Source organism: Takifugu flavidus, chromosome 9 (assembly GCF_003711565.1).
Source record: "Takifugu flavidus isolate HTHZ2018 chromosome 9, ASM371156v2, whole genome shotgun sequence".
In the NCBI taxonomy this organism is placed as follows: domain Eukaryota; kingdom Metazoa; phylum Chordata; class Actinopteri; order Tetraodontiformes; family Tetraodontidae; genus Takifugu; species Takifugu flavidus.
Genome location: NC_079528.1, coordinates 2,796,310 through 2,813,797, shown reverse-complemented (window position 1 = coordinate 2,813,797; position 17,488 = coordinate 2,796,310). Strand labels below are relative to the sequence as shown.

Below are 17,488 nucleotides of genomic sequence, written 5' to 3'. Positions count from 1 at the left end.
AAATCGAAATGCAGGCGCATTAAAACACCGACGTGCGATGAAACTTCCCCTCATGCCTCCTCCTCCAACCCAAATGAATCAAAAAAAGATTATTATCGAAGATCGATCCGCCTGAATAACTTCGCCCAGCAGCTTTGTACCAAAAGGGTCTCAGTCTTCTCAATAACGCCCTCATTCTCAGTGTTCAATAGGAAAATCAATGACCAAAACACTTTCTGGCGTTACCCGAGTGATTGTTCCCTTCTACCTTTCGATTCAGAAAATCATCACTTCTACTTTAGGATCCTGGCACACTCAAAACCCTCCTTTGTGACGCCACATAAGCCCATCTAGCATTGATCTTTGAGGAAGTTCCATGCCTCTTTTCCAGTATTATCATTTTTTGGTGGCTTTTTCTTTTTGTATCAAGTCAGAGTCAAACTCTTTGAGGCACTGAGAGAATACCTCCTCACCCCACCTCGTCTCCCGTTGCAGCAGGCTACCCCTCACTGGCCCTGTTTTTCCTGAGAGCGGACGATAAACAGAGTGGCGGCGGCTTGCATTTTCCTGGGGGAGACCGATAGAGAGCGCAGCATCCTGGCTTCATTAACACGTCTCCGTCTGCCGAGACAGTCTCATTAAAACTTACTGAACTCACCGAACTTCTGGTTTAAGTTCTCTCCCCCGTTTTGGCAAGTTGAAACCCAGAATAATCAAAGAATAATCGCTGTGCGTATTCTAATGTTCACGATCACCTTCCAGTCTTTATTGCTGTGTGTGATTTTATTGAAATCACAGTCGCAGAAAGCTCCCTCGAAGCCCCTGTGAATACATGCAGATTTAAGGAGAGATGAGATGAACACTGACACAGATATAAATAAAAAGCCTCCCAAAGCAAGCAAGAGGCCAAAGATTTCTCTTAAATCTGGTGCTGCTCACAGTGTGTTCTGACAGCTGTGGCTCAGGGTGCAGGATCCAGGACTTCAGCATATCTCTACCCTCAGATTTCCTCCTCGTCTCCCTACATTTCACCCACATTCACATCATCGCTGCCTTCTCTGTGTCCCCTTTGTCTGCCTACATGTTTCCTCACGCAGATGAGATCATGGCACTGATTTCATTCCAGCTGTTTAAGGGGCATCTGGAAGACATTCCAGAACAAATCCTCAGATCTTGTTCAAAGCCCTGCGAGTTTCAACAGCTGCGGACCGTCAAAGTTGATGCTCCAGCAAGGACACCAGCCATAATTTTACACTGTCTTCAATCCAAGGAATCCACATCAACACATGTATCTGAGCTGATCGTGCCAGGAGAATCTGAGAAATGGAAGAATTTGTTTTAGCTTCTGACAATTTTCATCATATTTCAGTATTTATTACCCTCTAAAGACATCTAGTGGATTCATTTTGTGTACACAATTGTAAATATGGAGAGAATCACATGCATGCATATGAGTTTATTTCCTTTCATAATGGTACGTATATTATGTCTGTTATGGCCAAGGCTGCAAACCTTGACCGCATAATTATTAGGCTGCTGTGAGATGATAAATTGCACTGCATTATTGCGCATGTCGCATTCATGTAAATGCTCCTTAAATTGTTTAAAAATACTACATTCACGGGTATTCATTGTGAGCTCATCTTGCAACACAATTAGCTGATCTTCCCTCTTTTCAAAGGTGGCTCCCATTCTAACTCCAGTCCTACAGGCTTATTGCTGCCTTCCATTTACCACGGAAATCGGACCTGGGAATGACATCAGAGCCAACTTTTCGGTTACAAAGTCGGAAAACAAGATGACAATCTCCACGAAAGCAATTCGCACGCTTACCTTGTCCAAATATAAATGAATTCCGGACAAGCAGTCCTGCAACTTTTAAACATGGTGGGTGAGGAGGAAACACAAACGTTGCCTTTTTTTCCCTCTTGGCGTATTCCAGCTGAAACTTCTGACTTGGGAATTCCGATTTCCGAGTACAAAAGGAACAAAGCATACCGGTATATCCAGTCTTGCCTGGCCAATGTCTTAGAGAGATTAGTTCACAAAGTTGACACATTTTATTGACTCCAATCATATCCTTTCAGATTTGTAGTCAGAGTTCAAGACTTGCTGCTGACCCCGCTATAAAATGACCTGCAAGCGTGACCTTAATGGATTGGATCCTCTCTGACATTCTATATTTTCTAACCCTAACCCTAACCTTAACCCTAACCCTAACCCTAACCCCCATCCAAGTGATGGAAGAGATCTGTTTAAAGACAAACTGCAAGTCTCCAGATCACTGTTGTACATTTTGATTTCCTTTCTCTCTATCTATACTAATAGTTGTTTATGTTTTTTTTAAATTCAGTGTTGTCTTTTCTCTCGTGATCTTCCTGTTAAAATCAAGGTGAGATAAATAATATAATATATATATATGTAGGGATGTGGTCAGAGCAACATTTTTTCGGTTTGAATGGATTTTCTGCCACCTATTGTCTATTTTTATTATTGCACCGTCAAGCGTCAAGCTCCATCCTTCCATCCATCCATCAATCCCGCTTCGGTCCATTACAGACCCTCTAATTAGAAAGTTCTGTGGTTATGGACAAACACAGCACTTTCTTGCATCTGTAAAACAGTTCCACAATAACACAGCTATAAAATTATAGTATCATTTTATTATACATAAGAGGGCACCAGTGGGGAAAATGGAAAATAAAATACAAAATATGTATTCTTTAAAGGTAAAGTAAAGACATAATTGCATAAAATATTCTAATCATTTTACTGTAATAACCTCAACATTTGAAAGTTGTTCAGTTTGAATGCTGTGTAAATCAGCCTGTAAAGCTTTTACATTCTCTGTACATTTGTGTGAGTTGATATTGTTTTAAAACTGTAAACAAAACAATCATAATCATGTCATGATGGGAAATACCCAGAGGTTTGCAAATTTCCACAGACACGGCTTTGAACAGGTACTGAAAATATTCCTAAAACTGTGAAAGTCAACGAGTAATACAACCTTTCATTGATCTATTTAAAAAGAAATAGCCACATTTGACCTCGATGTTTAACATTTAGATGACTTCTGGCGACACATTTGACCTTTAAGGATCCTGAAGACAATGACAGTCACATCACAGTGTGGCCTGGAGGTGAAGGGCTTCAGTGAACTTCCTCAAAGATAGCTGAAGGGTTTTTTCATCCCTCTCCTTGTCACTTGCATAAAAGACAAACAACCTCAGAACCTCCGGCAGTCATGGGGAATCACAACAAGGTAGGTTACAACAGACTGCGAGCTGCTCTCTATCTTTATATCCAACACTGCTGTTAATAGTAGCTAATATTTGTCCCTCCTGTGTTGTGTGTTGACTAGTTACTTATATTCACCATAATCTGCATATTCCTAAGAGGCACTAACCAAAACTCTATAGATGCCTGGACTTTGCTGCCACACAGTACGTCAGATTTTCAAACACATTCTAGGCTGCGGGTGCAAGAAAACAGCTTCTAAACACTTTTTCATTGCGGTGGGTCCTCTTGCCAGTTTTGGTGGTGCAGACGGACGGGAGCAGTGGCCAACTGCTGCTGAGCTGCCTCACGTCCACCCCAGAGGGGGAGCTTGTGGGAGGGAGCCCAGAGGACGTGGATATTTTTTGGAAGAATAATGGAGTGATGGAAACACAGAGAGGCAACTTGTATGTGGTGGATCTGGAGGAAAGCTTGGGAGGGGGCAACTACACCTGCCACAGCCAGACCGGGTCGCTCCTTAATTACACTGTGGTCCTCATCAAAGAGGACAATGACACTAGAAAAAAGATTCTTCTAAAAAACGACCAAGGTAGGCTGATATTCGTGTCACAGCCGCAGTGGATAAGGCTCACAAAGATAAAAACTCAAATTTCAGCTTGTCAAAACTCCAGTGATTGGTTATGTGTTACCAGGTCAATATTTAAGCTGCTCTGCAAATAATTTCAACGGTGACTTTCGCTGCTCTTGGTCCTGGCACGCAATTCTTGTTGGCAAAGTTGCATTTATCACAGCTCAGCGGTAGGTGGACTATTTATCTTCAACCCTCTTACAATGGCTCTCTTAGTACTTCCCACACAATCACAGTCAGGATTCTCCAATGATTTCCATCTTCTGCAGTGCCGCTGACGGCAGCCTCCCGGCCTGCTCAGTGGACGCCAGTGGGAGGCACTGGTCCTGCTCCTCGGGTCAGAGGAAGGTCACCTGCTCAGTGGACGACGGCGATGGTGGGATGTGGTGCAAGGATGAGCAGCACTGCCCTTACGCTGAGGAGAGCCAGCCGATCCACATCGACGTCCACGTGAGCTCCAAGCACTTCCTGATGCAGACTTATTCCAGCCGTTTCTTCCTATCCGACATAGGTGGGAGATTTCTGGGACCAGGTGTTCTCTTTCTATGGTTTTCTTTACGCCCACGTTGACCCTGCTGCCGTTTCACAGTAAAACCCGACAAGGTCATCATCAGAAAAGTCAACGCTACGATGGTGGCGTGGAGCTACCCGAGCTCCTGGAACACACCGTTCTCCTACTTCCCACTTACTTTCCAGATTAGACAGCTGAGGAAATCCTGCAGAACATGTGATCACCCCTGCACTCAGACCAGGGTCACAAAGGTGGGCCTAACAGCAATAGAAAGACTGGACAAATGGCAAAAAGTCACCAGAATTTGAGGGACGGTGGATAAAGGACGCAGAACTGAACTGAGGTCTTGTTTTTCATCTTAGACGTTGACAGTCAGCTCTCCAGACATCTACCAGCACCAAGTGAAGCGGAGGATCATGGTCGTTTGTGTTCGAGCCAAGGATGCCCTCTGCATCTCCCAGTGGGGCGAGTGGAGCTTCCTCAGGTCAGTAGTGCTATTTGATGACATTTACTTTCACTTTTTTTTTTTAAATGTTCTGCACCCTAAATATGATGGAGGATTGAAACCTATATGTTTTTTGTTTCTTCTGACTGTCTAATAGCTTGTGAATGGAATCTCTATCAGGGTTTTTTTTTGTAGAATTACTTAATTTGAACACATTTGATGTAAAGTCCTTTTCTGATTGCTTCAGGGTGTCAGAAATGTTCTGTCTAAGTTTTGACAGAGTGTCTTGGAATAAATGGGTGAGATGTGCAGCGTTCCAGAATAATCCGTCTTTCTGCCTGCTTACTGTTGCAGATTGAGGAGTGGAAAAAGGAGCAAAAAAACAACTAAAGCATGATTCAGAAGACTCCAACAGCTCAACTCTCATTTTAGAACCTGTTCTCTTTCTTTATGTTCCTTGTTTGTTTTCTTTTAAATCCTGATTTAACAGAGAAGCGAATTTCTCACGAGTGATGTTGCCTCATCACTAACACAAACATGTGACTTCAGATTCTCTTTCCTTTCACATTCAGCAGCTGCGTCCTTTACCCAGTCATAATTAGAAATAGGAACAGGAACAGGCCCTTAATGGAAATTTTGTACAAAAGTTTCTCCCGAACCACATTTTCCCATTATCTGCTACAATCACGTTCGCTCCTCGGAGAAGGGAAACCTCAGCAGTCAGTTCTGTTTGTTCAACAAACAAATTAAATGTCATCTGCTTTTCCCAAACCAGTTAGGTGACATTGCGTCTCTTTGGTGGAAATTCCTAGTCACAAACTACTCAGCCCTTCTTGTATCCAGTCATAGACGTAATCGATCAGGCATGTGTGGCATTTCCTTCCGTGCTAATTAACACACACTGTTTTAGGCTGATGTTGCTCTGCTCTCCTACTCTTGCGTGGTGCACGCTGATCTGATCCTCCATGGGTGCCAGTAACCTTTTCACCTGACAGGAAGTGTCTCCTTTCCCTCCCTGGATGTGTAAGTCCAGTGCTTGAAATAAGGGCATCCCAGCCATATTCCCTTGATTGGGTCTTTAATTTGTCAAAGACAACTGCTGACCTCCTTCACAGCAAACCTTATTTTAATCATTATCGTGTCCTGTAACTGTAGAGTTTGTGTTTGAATTAAAACATGAAGCATGCTCTATTGTATTGTTTATTTTGTATTATAGGCTTTTTTTGTGGTGTCAGTTCTACATTTTTTGTTCTTTGCAGTATTGATACATGCCATCTGAAATGTTCTCTTCTGCTGTGACAAGAAAAAATTCCCAATGTGGGGTAAATAACCCCTTTTTTGAATCACATTTAATGACAGTTTATCTCCATCGCTTGTTTAATTACTGAAAATCCAAATGTAAAAGCCCTGACAGACAACAATAGATCTACAGATGATATTTCCAGTATTGATCTATACCATGGTCACAAGATTGTGGTGAACCTTCACTTCCCTGTTGAAATGCAGAAGAGCTTAAAGGGATTTAATCACTTTCAGAGGCTAACATGTGGCACATTATTAGCTCTGAGACCTCTGACCTTTGATTATTTTTACTGTTGAATATGACAAAATTATGGGATTTGTCTCCGCATTTGTTCTTCCACTTCCTTCAATGTAGAATGTCAGACGCGAAAGACATCATCTACTGGTGAGTCCTGCAATGAGAGACATCGGTGGCATAAATCTCATTATAATATTTATTTTTTAAGTATTTGTAGTTTATAACTCAAAGATATTCAGGACACCACGCCACAGTAAATAATTTTCAGAAGGCATTGAATTCAGCGTTACTTCAATTTCAACCTTGATTTCAACATTTTATTTGTGTGACATACCTAATAGAGTGAGTGAAAGTCATGATTATGTTACTAAATGTAAATTATGGTCTCCAGATTTTAATATAATGAGATTCTTGCATGAATAAAGGAAATTTAAGATATTGCTATAATATTCTTTGAAAAAAGGGGGGGGGGGGGTAACCCTAAATAATCAATACCTAATGCTTTTATATAAAAGGTCATATTTATAGAAAATTATTTATGTATTTTTTTTACATATTCTACAATATTTTACATAGGGTTTGTAATCTGGGCGTTTATTTAGATTTTCTTGGCTCGCTAATAGGAACACTGAAGCTCAACTATGCACATTTACTCTTGTGATGTGACATTACGGCCGCTAGATGGCAGCATTTAAACACACTCAAACGCTTTCCTTAATGCGGGTCAAGTGGTTCGATCAATAATTACTTCCAATTTCCTGCAAAAAAGTGTGCACGTAGCTGTATTTATTTAGAACAGGAACGTTGTTTACTTTTCAACAGCAATGATTTTTGTCTTTCTTTTATGTATTTGTTTTTAGTGTGGTTTTTTTTGCGGGCGTTAGAAATAACTAGCTCGATTTGACATTGATTTACAGTGTATTTATGGGTCTATCAAGGACATCACATTCTGCCGGTCTTGTTTCCATATTTAACACGGAGGCCCGCTATTTGTCTTCTTTTATGTCTACCAGAGAGCATATTGTCAGACATAAGGCCCATTTTCACAAGCATATGTCCGCATTTTAAAAAATCAGAGAGAGAAAACAATAGTCATTTTTACGAGTCTTAATTTCAATCAGGCCATTATTATCATTGACTCAACCTTTTGATTTACGACAACATATGGCGGAATTGCGTGTTCATTTCTGATCGTTATGCCTCAAAATGTCTGATAGAGTTATAGCGGCGGATTTTTAATAACTTCCCCATATGTGAACACTTGAATAGGAGTGGCGCGCGCGAACGAGCGCGTCCTTCAGATCATTTCGGTGGGGCGCGCATTCCGGTCTGTGCGTAATGGACAGAGATATTTAACAAAGCTTTCATGTTGGGTGCCATGGAGTTAGTGAATCACAGTATTGACATGGCTGGATGTGCCAGACCTGACTGACAACTCTGTTTTTGGATACCGAGAGAGTGATATTTGGGTTATTGCCGTGTGTTGGTGCTGGGGAGGGGGGGTTATAAATACACGCCACCTAAGGGGCCTGGAGTGTCGGTCGCGCTGGCCCGCATGCCGACCAAGGCAAACAGATCGTGGCGAGAGGGCCAGCCACAATCAAAGAAATGTGCTGAAGGATAGCTTTGAACGTGTGTGTGTGTGTGTGTGTGTGTGTGTGTGTGTGTGTGTGTGTGAGCCCTCACATTTTCTCCTCCCACAGTAGGGGGACATAAATAAACAGCTCTAGACAATGATGAGAAGATTGCGGGAGTGTCGTGTCAAACCTTGACCGTTTTTGAAATTTATTGCACTTTAAAATGGGTGTGCGCGTGCACGCCTGTAGGCCTTTGGGGGAAAAAATAACACCATTGCATCATTTATCAAGTTCATGCAACATCTCTTTAGTTCTTAAAACCTAAAAGGGCGAATTGCATTCTGCCTTTTGCGCGTCAACGATACGAAATCGCGACATCGACTCGACGCCTCAGATTTATTTCAGCAACTCTTGATAAAAATCTGGATCTTCGAAGATGAATTCGAATATTACCACCGAACAGATGGCCCCGGGACAATTCAATTTGACCAATTAGAAATGACTGTGTAATGATGCAGGGGGGGCTGGTGGGGAAGGAGACATGTATGATCTTTCGCTGTGCATGTGATACGTTCATGGTACCGTTTCACGCTCCTGTGCACAATTATGCAAAATATTTTACTTCACTTTTTTTTTTTTTTAGATTTACGTGTTATTGTCTCTGAGCAGTTGTGTTATGCTACTTCCGTGGTTGTGAACCGCCGACCCCGGCACGGCTGTGCTGTAATCCTCATATTTCATGTTGGATTCAGCGTTTAGTTTCGCAAGATTTATGAAACCCATTTCATCGGAGGTCAGTCAGCAGCGCGCTGAAACTTTTTTAGGATCAGTAGCTGCCAGAATTGACTCACACGGCTCATTTCCAAAGCACGGTTTCACCAGAAAATGTACAAATTCTCGATAATCCCACTTCTGGGAAATAAACAAAAAAAACCGGGCGATCGTTTCTTGTGCTGATTCCATTTGACGCAAATGATATGTGCACACGCATTCCGTGGATCGTTTCCTTCCTGTGCTGCTGTGGATTGATGTCACTTAATACTGGGTCAAATGTTTGTTTAATCTGACGCTCGCGTTAAAATTGTGATCGCGTTTCCTTTTCATATGCGGACAGATGCTGATTTACTGCGGCGCATATGTTGCAACCTCTACGCGCCTTAGTCTGGGCAAACTGTTAATGTCCTCCCCTGTGCTGGTGTTTGATGGTTGGGAATATATTAATTGACAAATCCAAACACGCACACGGTAAGTTAAGTGGCTGGGGCGGGACACCGTGTGGGACGAGGCGGGGACAGCAGGCGGGCGGGCGGAAAGCGTGCTGGTCGGGTTGGTGGACCAGCTGATTGTCCGCGTTATTTACTGTGTTTTGGGGGCGTCTCCGCTCGCCGTGTAGTACACGCCTCCCCCACCTAGTAGTTCTCTGCTGTTCGGCATCCCAGAGATGGTCCAAAGTGATTCCTCAGGGAAGAGAGGAGCGCAAATCACCCGGGTAAAGGCTGACTTGGAGCGGAGCCGCTGATGCACAGGACTGCCTCTTGATTGCGCCTAATCTTCCGTTTCATTCTTCTGAGCAGAGGAGCAGACTTTGTAAATAAGGGGAACCTGTTTGTTCTCTTTGGTTTTCTGTCTCACTGGACTCTTTGTTGCACAAAGTGATATTTTACTCGTGTTTTTGTCAGCTGCGCCTTGATCCGCGGGACTGTCGCCAACTCAGCGCAGCCTCTAATCCTGCGGATCGCGTTGTTCATCTCCACAGCTGCTGATTCCCCCTTTTATTTTGTTTTTTTTTTTTTTCCTTCCTTCTGGAGTCGGTGACATGAGGCGCAGTTAACCCTGGATGTTGACAGCTCCCCTTTTTCCTTCCGCGTGTCGCATCTTTTGTTTACTTTGAGAAACACGCGCGGCAACTAAACGCCAAGTGAAACAGACCACGCCACTTTGCTCCTCTGACAGCGCGATCAAACAGACGCAAGAGGAGGGGAGCCAGGGAGAAAAAGCAGGGAGCCGAGGAGAGGAGGAGAGAGAGTGAGAGAGGAGAGAGAGTGTATGCGAGAGAGAGATAGCGGCAGCGTAAAGGTGCGCTTTGATGTTTGGAATCCACGACAGCATCCAGAGGAGTGGGAGTAGTATGAAAGAAGAGCCCATGGTGGCCGGGATGAACGCGGTTCGGACATGGATGCAGGGTGCCGGAGTGCTGGACGCCAACACAGCCGCCCAGAGGTGAGCCCGAGGCGGCCTTGGTGCGGCGCGGACTGCGGGGGGAGATGTGTTGAGATGTGCGCCGAAAAGACGGAGCGCCCCTGTCACTCGGGGCAGCGTGCGATCCCACCGGACGCAGTAGTTGGATCACCACACGTTCCTGCTGGCTTTCGAAGTTTAGAGCACTAAATCTAACACGATTAAATGCAGCACGTGGCTGCAAGTGTCTGAGTCTGAATCTAGGCAGGGAGCACGGCTAAAGAGGAGGTTTAGGGTTACACTTAGACTAACTTTGGTGTCCGGAAAATGGGCTGCACGCTTATAGAAAATTGGTATCGATAAAACAGTTTCCTTTTCTTCTTTCTATTTCAGCTTATTTAAAATATGTATAATGTTTAGAAGTAACGATTTGCTCAAGTTTGAACCAAAATTTCAGCGTTTTGCTAATATGGTTCTGAAAGTTAAATTACCTTCTGGTTTTAGTTATGGACATTCCACACTCGTGATTATTTTATTCAATTCGTACTTTTCGTTCTTCTGTATTTATTGTGGATTTTTGCATGTGTGCGCGATTAAATCAAAGTCAGCCCGCTTTTAATTTAATTTAATAGTTGACGATTAATCACCGAACTTTGCGCGACTGTAGTAAAGGATGTGAACTGTGTTGCATTCGTGGTAAAAACAAAATTAATTAATTTTAACTGGCTGTTTTTTGTGGACGGTGCTGGTTTTTGTGCTTGTACCCGCAGCGGTGTGGGGCTTGCCCGTGCACACTTCGAGAAACAGCCGCCCTCCAACCTCCGCAAGTCCAACTTTTTCCACTTCGTGCTGGCCTTATACGACAGACAGGGTCAACCGGTGGAAATAGAGAGAACCACCTTCGTGGACTTTGTGGAGAAGGAAAAAGTGAGTCTGCTCCTTTCACCAAAGACACGGTCAACAGTTTCGGAGGTGCATTTAAAAATCTTTCAAAGCTGGTAAATAAGACAGTGTGGACAAGCACGTCCAGAGCTGATGTTGTTTTTACATGAGCTCTATAAAAAGCTGACTGGACGCGTCAATTACAAATCCAAAATCTTCTAAATCACCTTTAGTCTTGGTCTTACTCACTAACCGATCAATTTTCATGGTTCCAGCATCAATAATAATTCACATTTTTATGTCAGTGCAGCACCAGCACGACGCCTTTATTCCCGCAGGTGCCGTCAGACGAGGGATAATAAAACCAAAAATTCAAAAAGCAGTTTTAATGTTTTGCGTGTACAAAATGGGAATTTTCAAATATTTGTTTTAGTGTTTTTAGCGCGTGATCTACTATTTATCAAACCTAAGCCCTGCTGTTAATTTACAATAATTGAGGCTACATATTCTAGTTACGTTGTCAGAAATGTTTGTTAACTGTTAAAAATCTGAACAGTGCTTTCGTTTAAATGTTAACGTTGAACGTCTTTATGATAAAAAACACAAATGATCTGTGTCGGACTGATAACACCACTGAAGCTGAGTTTGTGCAACACACAACTGCATTTTTTGAAAGGAGAGACGGGAAAGTTCTGCAAGTATAAAAGACTGAAATTTGATTGCAGTTTGAGAGAATGTCTAAAAATATCGAGCTGTGGACGCGCAGTTAAAAGTCCCAGGAGGAGATGGTTTGTTCGCTCTGACCTGTTCTGTTTGGTTTAATTTCCATAGGAAACGATGGGGGAAAAGACCAACAATGGGATCCATTATAGGCTTCAGCTCCTCTACAGTAATGGTGAGTCCTTTTTTATTTAACAATAATTTGTCTGGAGCGAAACACACACAAAAAAAACAGTTGGTGAATGAAATGATAAACCAACGTGAGGAAACAAATAGACGGCAGTTCTTCATTTTAATTTTATATTTGCCACCGTGAGAGATCAAGCAATTATTTTAATAATAAATGCGTTTTTTTGTTAAATTAATTACCGCATTATTATTATTATTTATTATTATTATTATTATTATTATTATTATTATTATTATTATTATTATTATTATTGCCTTCTCAGCCGAGTCTTCTCATCCTCTTTTTATTTCATTACTGTTATTATTATTTCTGTCTTGAAGCATTGAATGCATTTTTATTGATATTGATTGGGATTGAGGGGCTCCTGCAGACCATTTTACACACAAAGCAGCTATTAATAAATGATACAATGACAAAATCAATAAGCATTCAATAAACATGCAGACCTGTGAGCAAAACAAGTAAAATGCTGCAACAAATAATGAAAGTCACCAGTGAGAGTTTGGACTCATTTGTTGCATAAAGAGCAGCAGGGGGGGGGCGAACCTGTATGAATAAAACTCAGAATGTGAAATATGCAGATGGGCTCGAACTTTTGCTTTCTGTCTCTGTCTGCAGGCATCAGGACGGAGCAGGACTTATATGTTCGTCTCATTGACTCCATGACTAAACAGGTGACTTCATTGCATCAAACTGCTTCAAACTTACTCTGGACATGAGTTGTAGTCTAAATATCACTCCTGTCCCTGGTTCTAACGATGCTACACCCCCTCCCCTCCTGCCTGTGTGAGACCCTCAACTTCAGCACACCACAGCTGGTTTGATAAATGACCTGTCTTACCTGTGGAATACATTTACAGGCCCTGAAACCTAGAGGACATGTGCCCTTACAGTCCTACCCCTGCACAGGATCCTCTAAGTGGGGATCCATGAGACGTACACAAGCAGTGTGTGAACATCCTGCTGGGGCGCCGAAGCGGGTGTTTGAGAGAGAAAGACAGTGATACATGCCAGCTCACTTTTTGAAAACCTTGACCCTCATTTCCTCAATCTGGAACAGAGCAAACTTTCTCCGAGTGTGTGTGAGACGGTCAATGCGATCACACAGAAAGAAATGCAGAGCGGCGCATGTCAGCTGCATGGCATTGACAGAGGGAATTCTTTTAGCTATATTAGATAACTGCAGAAATAAGCTGCTTCCATGCTGTTTTGATACCAGGTCTTTTGTTTTGCCAATTCTGTCTCTAGTGCCATTAGGCTTGAAGAGAATTAGAAAGAAAAAGAGTAGGAGGCGATGTTGTTTATGCAAGTGCATGTGTGGTTGCATGTTTATCATTGTGTGTGTGTGTGTGTGTGTGTGTGTGTGTGTGTGTGTGTGGGTGTGTGTGTGTGTGTGTGTGTGTGTGTGTGCGCGGGGTTATCACAGCCCTGGAGTGCGCGTTGAGAGGGGTTGGAGGGGTAACCAGACTAGATTTTTGGACGCTATTCTGTATGAACCAGATGGTGCACTATACTCCAGTCTGGCAGTCCAACTGCTCACTGTACGCAGCGTATAAACATACATGCACATTTGCACATGCAGAAAGACACTCACACACACGCGCGCAGAGTGAAATGTTTTCCCTCTTACTCTCTCTGTCAGAACAGAGCGTTCCTGCTCTGGAGGACTGGATTCCCACGATACACACATTTGCCAGACAGACAACATAGTCCCAGATAAAAGACACACATTTTTCCGGCTTTTTTTATGCCCCTGCCAAAAGCTCACACTTTTGTCAGCATATCACTTTTTTCTTATTTTTAAAAAACAACATCATAGCTGTTTATGGCCGGTGATTTTTTTCCCCCTTCTTCTATCATTTCAGGCGATTGTTTATGAAGGCCAAGATAAAAACCCGGAGATGTGTCGAGTCCTGTTGACCCACGAGATCATGTGCAGGTAAGCCCGAAGGCGCAGTTGTCTCGCGTCGGTCCAGTCAGTGCGAGATGAAGACGAATGTTCCTCTCACCTTGGTGGCGTCTCTGCTGGTGAAGACATGAGGAGCGCTGCTAAATTATAATAGAAATCTTATCAGTTTCCTCAAAGTGGGTTGGTGCGATGGGCCCTGGCCTATTTCTGTTCATAGAATGTGTGTATGTCTGAGTAAATTGTGTGTGTATATGCCTCCCTCTCATGTACAGCTAATTAGGACAAGGAAAAGCTCATTACTCAAACCCATCCTCCTTAGTCTGTGTAATACATGCATTTGCTGTGTCCTGACAGTGAGCTATGTGGAGAGGGGGACAGACTCAAATTACACTTAATATACACACATTTGCGCATGCACACACACAGTCAAATATAATAAAGCAGGCATAGATCTCATACTCTGCTGCATGCATTTACAATCAATAAATGCATCACGCAGCGTGTGATTGCCATTTAGAAACACATGCTGTGTTATGTGTGGAAAAATGGCTAGTGGCTAAGTGTAGCCACTTCCTGGTTATCACTCTGGGCAATTTAGACCACTTGTTTTTATATGCTGCAGGAAACAGGCGAGATCAGAAATCTGATCTGGCTCTCCAAGCCTCATGTCCTGGGGGACCCAAGAAAGTAAGGGGGGAGGGTCAGTCTCACCCCTTTTCCTTCACTCGCTTTTGTGTCTTTGTACACCTCCCGCCACACATGCTCGCATAGAGTGGATGCACACAGATATACACAAACCTGTGTTGTATGCCCAGACAGGCCGACAGAAGGAAAGGTGGCTGATGATACCTTTTTTTGGGAGGGCTGGGGTGGGGTGGGGGACTGGTTTGGCGGTACACACCACGCTGCTACATTGTAGTGCAGTCAAAAGATTCAGAGAGGACTCGTCACATCAGTATGCAACCTCCTTCTACCCAGCATGCACTACTCTCCAGGTCCAGTGGGACCACTCTGTGACCCACTTCTGAGCGAGAGAGAGAGAGAGAGAAAGAGAGAGAGACACCGGATAAAGCTGGGGGACGAACATTGAGGAAAAACAGAGAACATAAGATGTCTGGTTGTGTGATGTCTGACAGAAATGGAGCTAACCAGAGCCTTGGAGGCTAACTCAAGTTCGGATCCAGCCCCAAGTCCCCACTTTTGCACTTCTCGTTCTCTTCTTTTTTTTTGTTCTCCCAAAACCAAGTCCCTGATCTGACTTACTGTAGCACTTGAGCCCTAGTCTTACCTGTTGAGACCCAACAGAAATCCAAATCAAAAGTCTCACGCCCTCATAATCCTCCCTTTCTTTCCTATAATGCTCCTCTGACTTCCTCTGTCTCGGCGCGCTTCGGTTCTGCTCTCCTGTTCACGTATCTGAGACTAACACGTTTTTGTGTCTCCTCTCACCTCTCCGTAGTCGATGCTGTGATAAAAAGAGTTGTGGCAACAGGAACGAGACCCCATCAGACCCTGTCATCATCGACAGGTAAGAGAACTTTGCCCTTTCGCATCAATCCAATGCAACACCTTGCTGACGTGACAGCGTGTGTGAACAGGAATTGTTCACAGAATGCACAAGCGGCAAACATTGCACAAACATAGTCGATGAAATTAAAAATAAAAACAACAAGTCAAGCTGTAATAGCTGATGAATGCTATTATTGACATGCAATTTGGCCAGGAAAAGGAAACCTGCTGCCTGCAGGTTGTTTAAATCTCTGTAACCATAATTGATTGTGTAGGCAAAATGTGTGAAACAGCAGTACACAAAATCCAGTGGAATGTGAGTGAAGTGGTGGAGCAATCACAGAGCTGGGGAGCTGCGCTGCAAGTGTGGTCAAAGGGTGGTTTGGGTTCACGACGTCGCTGATGAACAGTTGGGGTTACAGCTACAGCCTGGCGTGTGTGTCACCGTGGATAAATCGCATTCTGGCACCGAGGCTGCGGATTGTGACACCCGCAAACACTCCTCCGAACACGCGCAGACTTTTCTTTTGACCGTGCACTTTCTTCCTCGCGAGCTCGAACCGCCTGTGACCGTTTGTGCAGCAGCTCGCATGATTTACGGTCACTCGGAATCAAGAAAACCATTGAAGATTTACAGTCCACCGGGTGTGTGGCACTCTTGCAGACATGCGGTGTGAATAAAATTATTTGTTCATACATGTACAATTGCTGGTGTGCGTGCACTTAATGTTGCCAGATAGTATGACAAGGAACATTTTGCTGCTTTGTTATTATGGGTTTTTTTGTACATTAAGCTTACCATATAAAAATAAGTAGGTTATTTGGGTTTGATGTCTAATTTGGATTTGTCACATTTGAGTGTGTTTGTGTGAGTTAATGAGGCATTGACCTGTGTTATCCGATGAACACAGCTGTCCTGCTCTTGCTGCTGCTCTGTCAAAAGCAACTCTTTACCTGTGTAAAGTGTGGTGCAGGAGTGTGGGTGCGTGCGAGGGTGCGTGCGGCACCCTCATTCCGCTCCAGTGAAGCGGAAGGCCTCACCTCAGCGCTCCCTGAGCCAGCTGCACCCCACCACGTGGCCTCAGACAACGCGCCTGCCCATCACTCCGTGCCGTATTTCTGATGTTTGTTCTCACGCGGGTGTACTTGTTGAGTCTCTCACCGCTGAACTCTGTCAGCGTCTTTTCTCCGACGCTGTCCCGACGCACCGCGCCACAATTTTCATCTTCGCTTTGCCACAGTCATGGCAGAGCTAGCCTGACCAAACGTTTTTGAGCTAAGCTGCGAGCAACTTTCCCACACTGAGCATGTGTTGCAGCCGCTCGTTGGCGGTATTCCCTGAGCGCCCGATGGCTCAGGTGTGAGGGCAGCATTAACGAACAACAAATTAGAACAGGGGGAGGGTAAACAACAGCAATATCTCACTTTTCTCTCCAGCAAACGCTCCTTCTGGACAGGAAAATAGGTCAGGTGAGAGCAGAGCAATTGGGGGGGGGGGGGGTTGTCTTGTTTTAAAGATGGGCTGTAATAAATAAGGAAGGAGGGTTTTTGCGCTTGCTCATTTAGTACCAATATATTCTTGGCAGTTGTAATAATCAGGGAATGATAAACAAACAAACAAGTGCGAGGGTGAAACTGACTCAATTACCATGAGTTCTCCTCCTTCAAATTCATAAAGAAATGCCATCAGCAGCCCCTCTCCATCCTTGAAGTTATTTAGTTCGTTAAATAAGGGCTCGTTAGCCCTCTGCTGTTTTCGCAGAGATGATTAGATTTTACAGCCCTAATTAGCTGGGCTAGCTCTAACTCTTCTGGAAGAGTAATGGGTCTGATTGCCTAATTAGCTCTCTCTCGTTAAGATGGGAGAAACAGGCCACTGCAGCAAAACCGCAGGAATGAGGAAAATAAAGTCAGCTAATGAGAAACTTATTTGACTGTTAGGAGAACAAATCTGGTACAGTGTGGATCTGCAGTGCTCTGGGTACTGTACTCGCTCAGTCTCTCACCCCTTTCTATTTTTTCCACGCCTTTTGAAAAAGACAGTTTGTTTGGGATTTAAAACATTTACAAGGAGACTTATATCGTACCTTTTTTTTCCTAAATGATTATGCCTGTTTGTGCTATGATAGCAAAAGAAGCTTGAACATTTTCCCAGTCAAACAAAACATCTCACACTGTCT

At 43.6% G+C, this 17,488-nt stretch overlaps 2 protein-coding genes and 1 long non-coding RNA gene across 7 annotated transcripts in view; 2 read left to right on the top strand and 1 right to left on the bottom strand.

Annotated features, from left to right (window-relative positions):
* Positions 1-224: 224 nt before the first annotated feature.
* On the bottom strand, positions 225-1,952 carry LOC130531081 (uncharacterized). Its single transcript, XR_008952009.1, has 3 exons — positions 1,813-1,952; positions 919-1,727; positions 225-801 (listed from the first exon to the last, which is right to left on the bottom strand). It is a non-coding gene; the product is annotated as an uncharacterized LOC130531081 (long non-coding RNA).
* A 519-nt stretch (positions 1,953-2,471) lies between these two features.
* il12ba (interleukin 12Ba) lies at positions 2,472-5,989 on the top strand. Its single transcript, XM_057042823.1, has 8 exons — positions 2,472-3,244; positions 3,344-3,425; positions 3,515-3,808; positions 3,912-4,017; positions 4,117-4,358; positions 4,437-4,609; positions 4,721-4,842; positions 5,158-5,989. Exons 1-8 carry the CDS (start codon positions 3,227-3,229, stop codon positions 5,198-5,200), a joined length of 1,080 nt encoding a protein of 359 aa, XP_056898803.1. The 5' UTR covers positions 2,472-3,226; the 3' UTR covers positions 5,201-5,989.
* Positions 5,990-9,322: 3,333 nt separating this feature from the next.
* ebf1a (EBF transcription factor 1a) overlaps positions 9,323-17,488 on the top strand; it is a 52,919-nt gene continuing 44,753 nt past the window's right edge. For 2 of the 5 annotated variants that reach the window (XM_057043042.1, XM_057043040.1), the window contains exons 1-6: positions 9,328-10,140; positions 10,869-11,025; positions 11,812-11,875; positions 12,509-12,564; positions 13,756-13,829; positions 15,259-15,327. In XM_057043042.1, coding sequence (XP_056899022.1) covers positions 10,007-10,140; positions 10,869-11,025; positions 11,812-11,875; positions 12,509-12,564; positions 13,756-13,829; positions 15,259-15,327 — 554 coding nt within the window. In that variant the 5' untranslated portion in view covers positions 9,328-10,006. Of the gene's footprint in view, positions 10,141-10,868; positions 11,026-11,811; positions 11,876-12,508; positions 12,565-13,755; positions 13,830-15,258; positions 15,328-17,488 lie in introns of all 5 variants that reach the window. The other 3 variants (XM_057043043.1, XM_057043041.1, XM_057043039.1) reach the window with 3 other exon arrangements.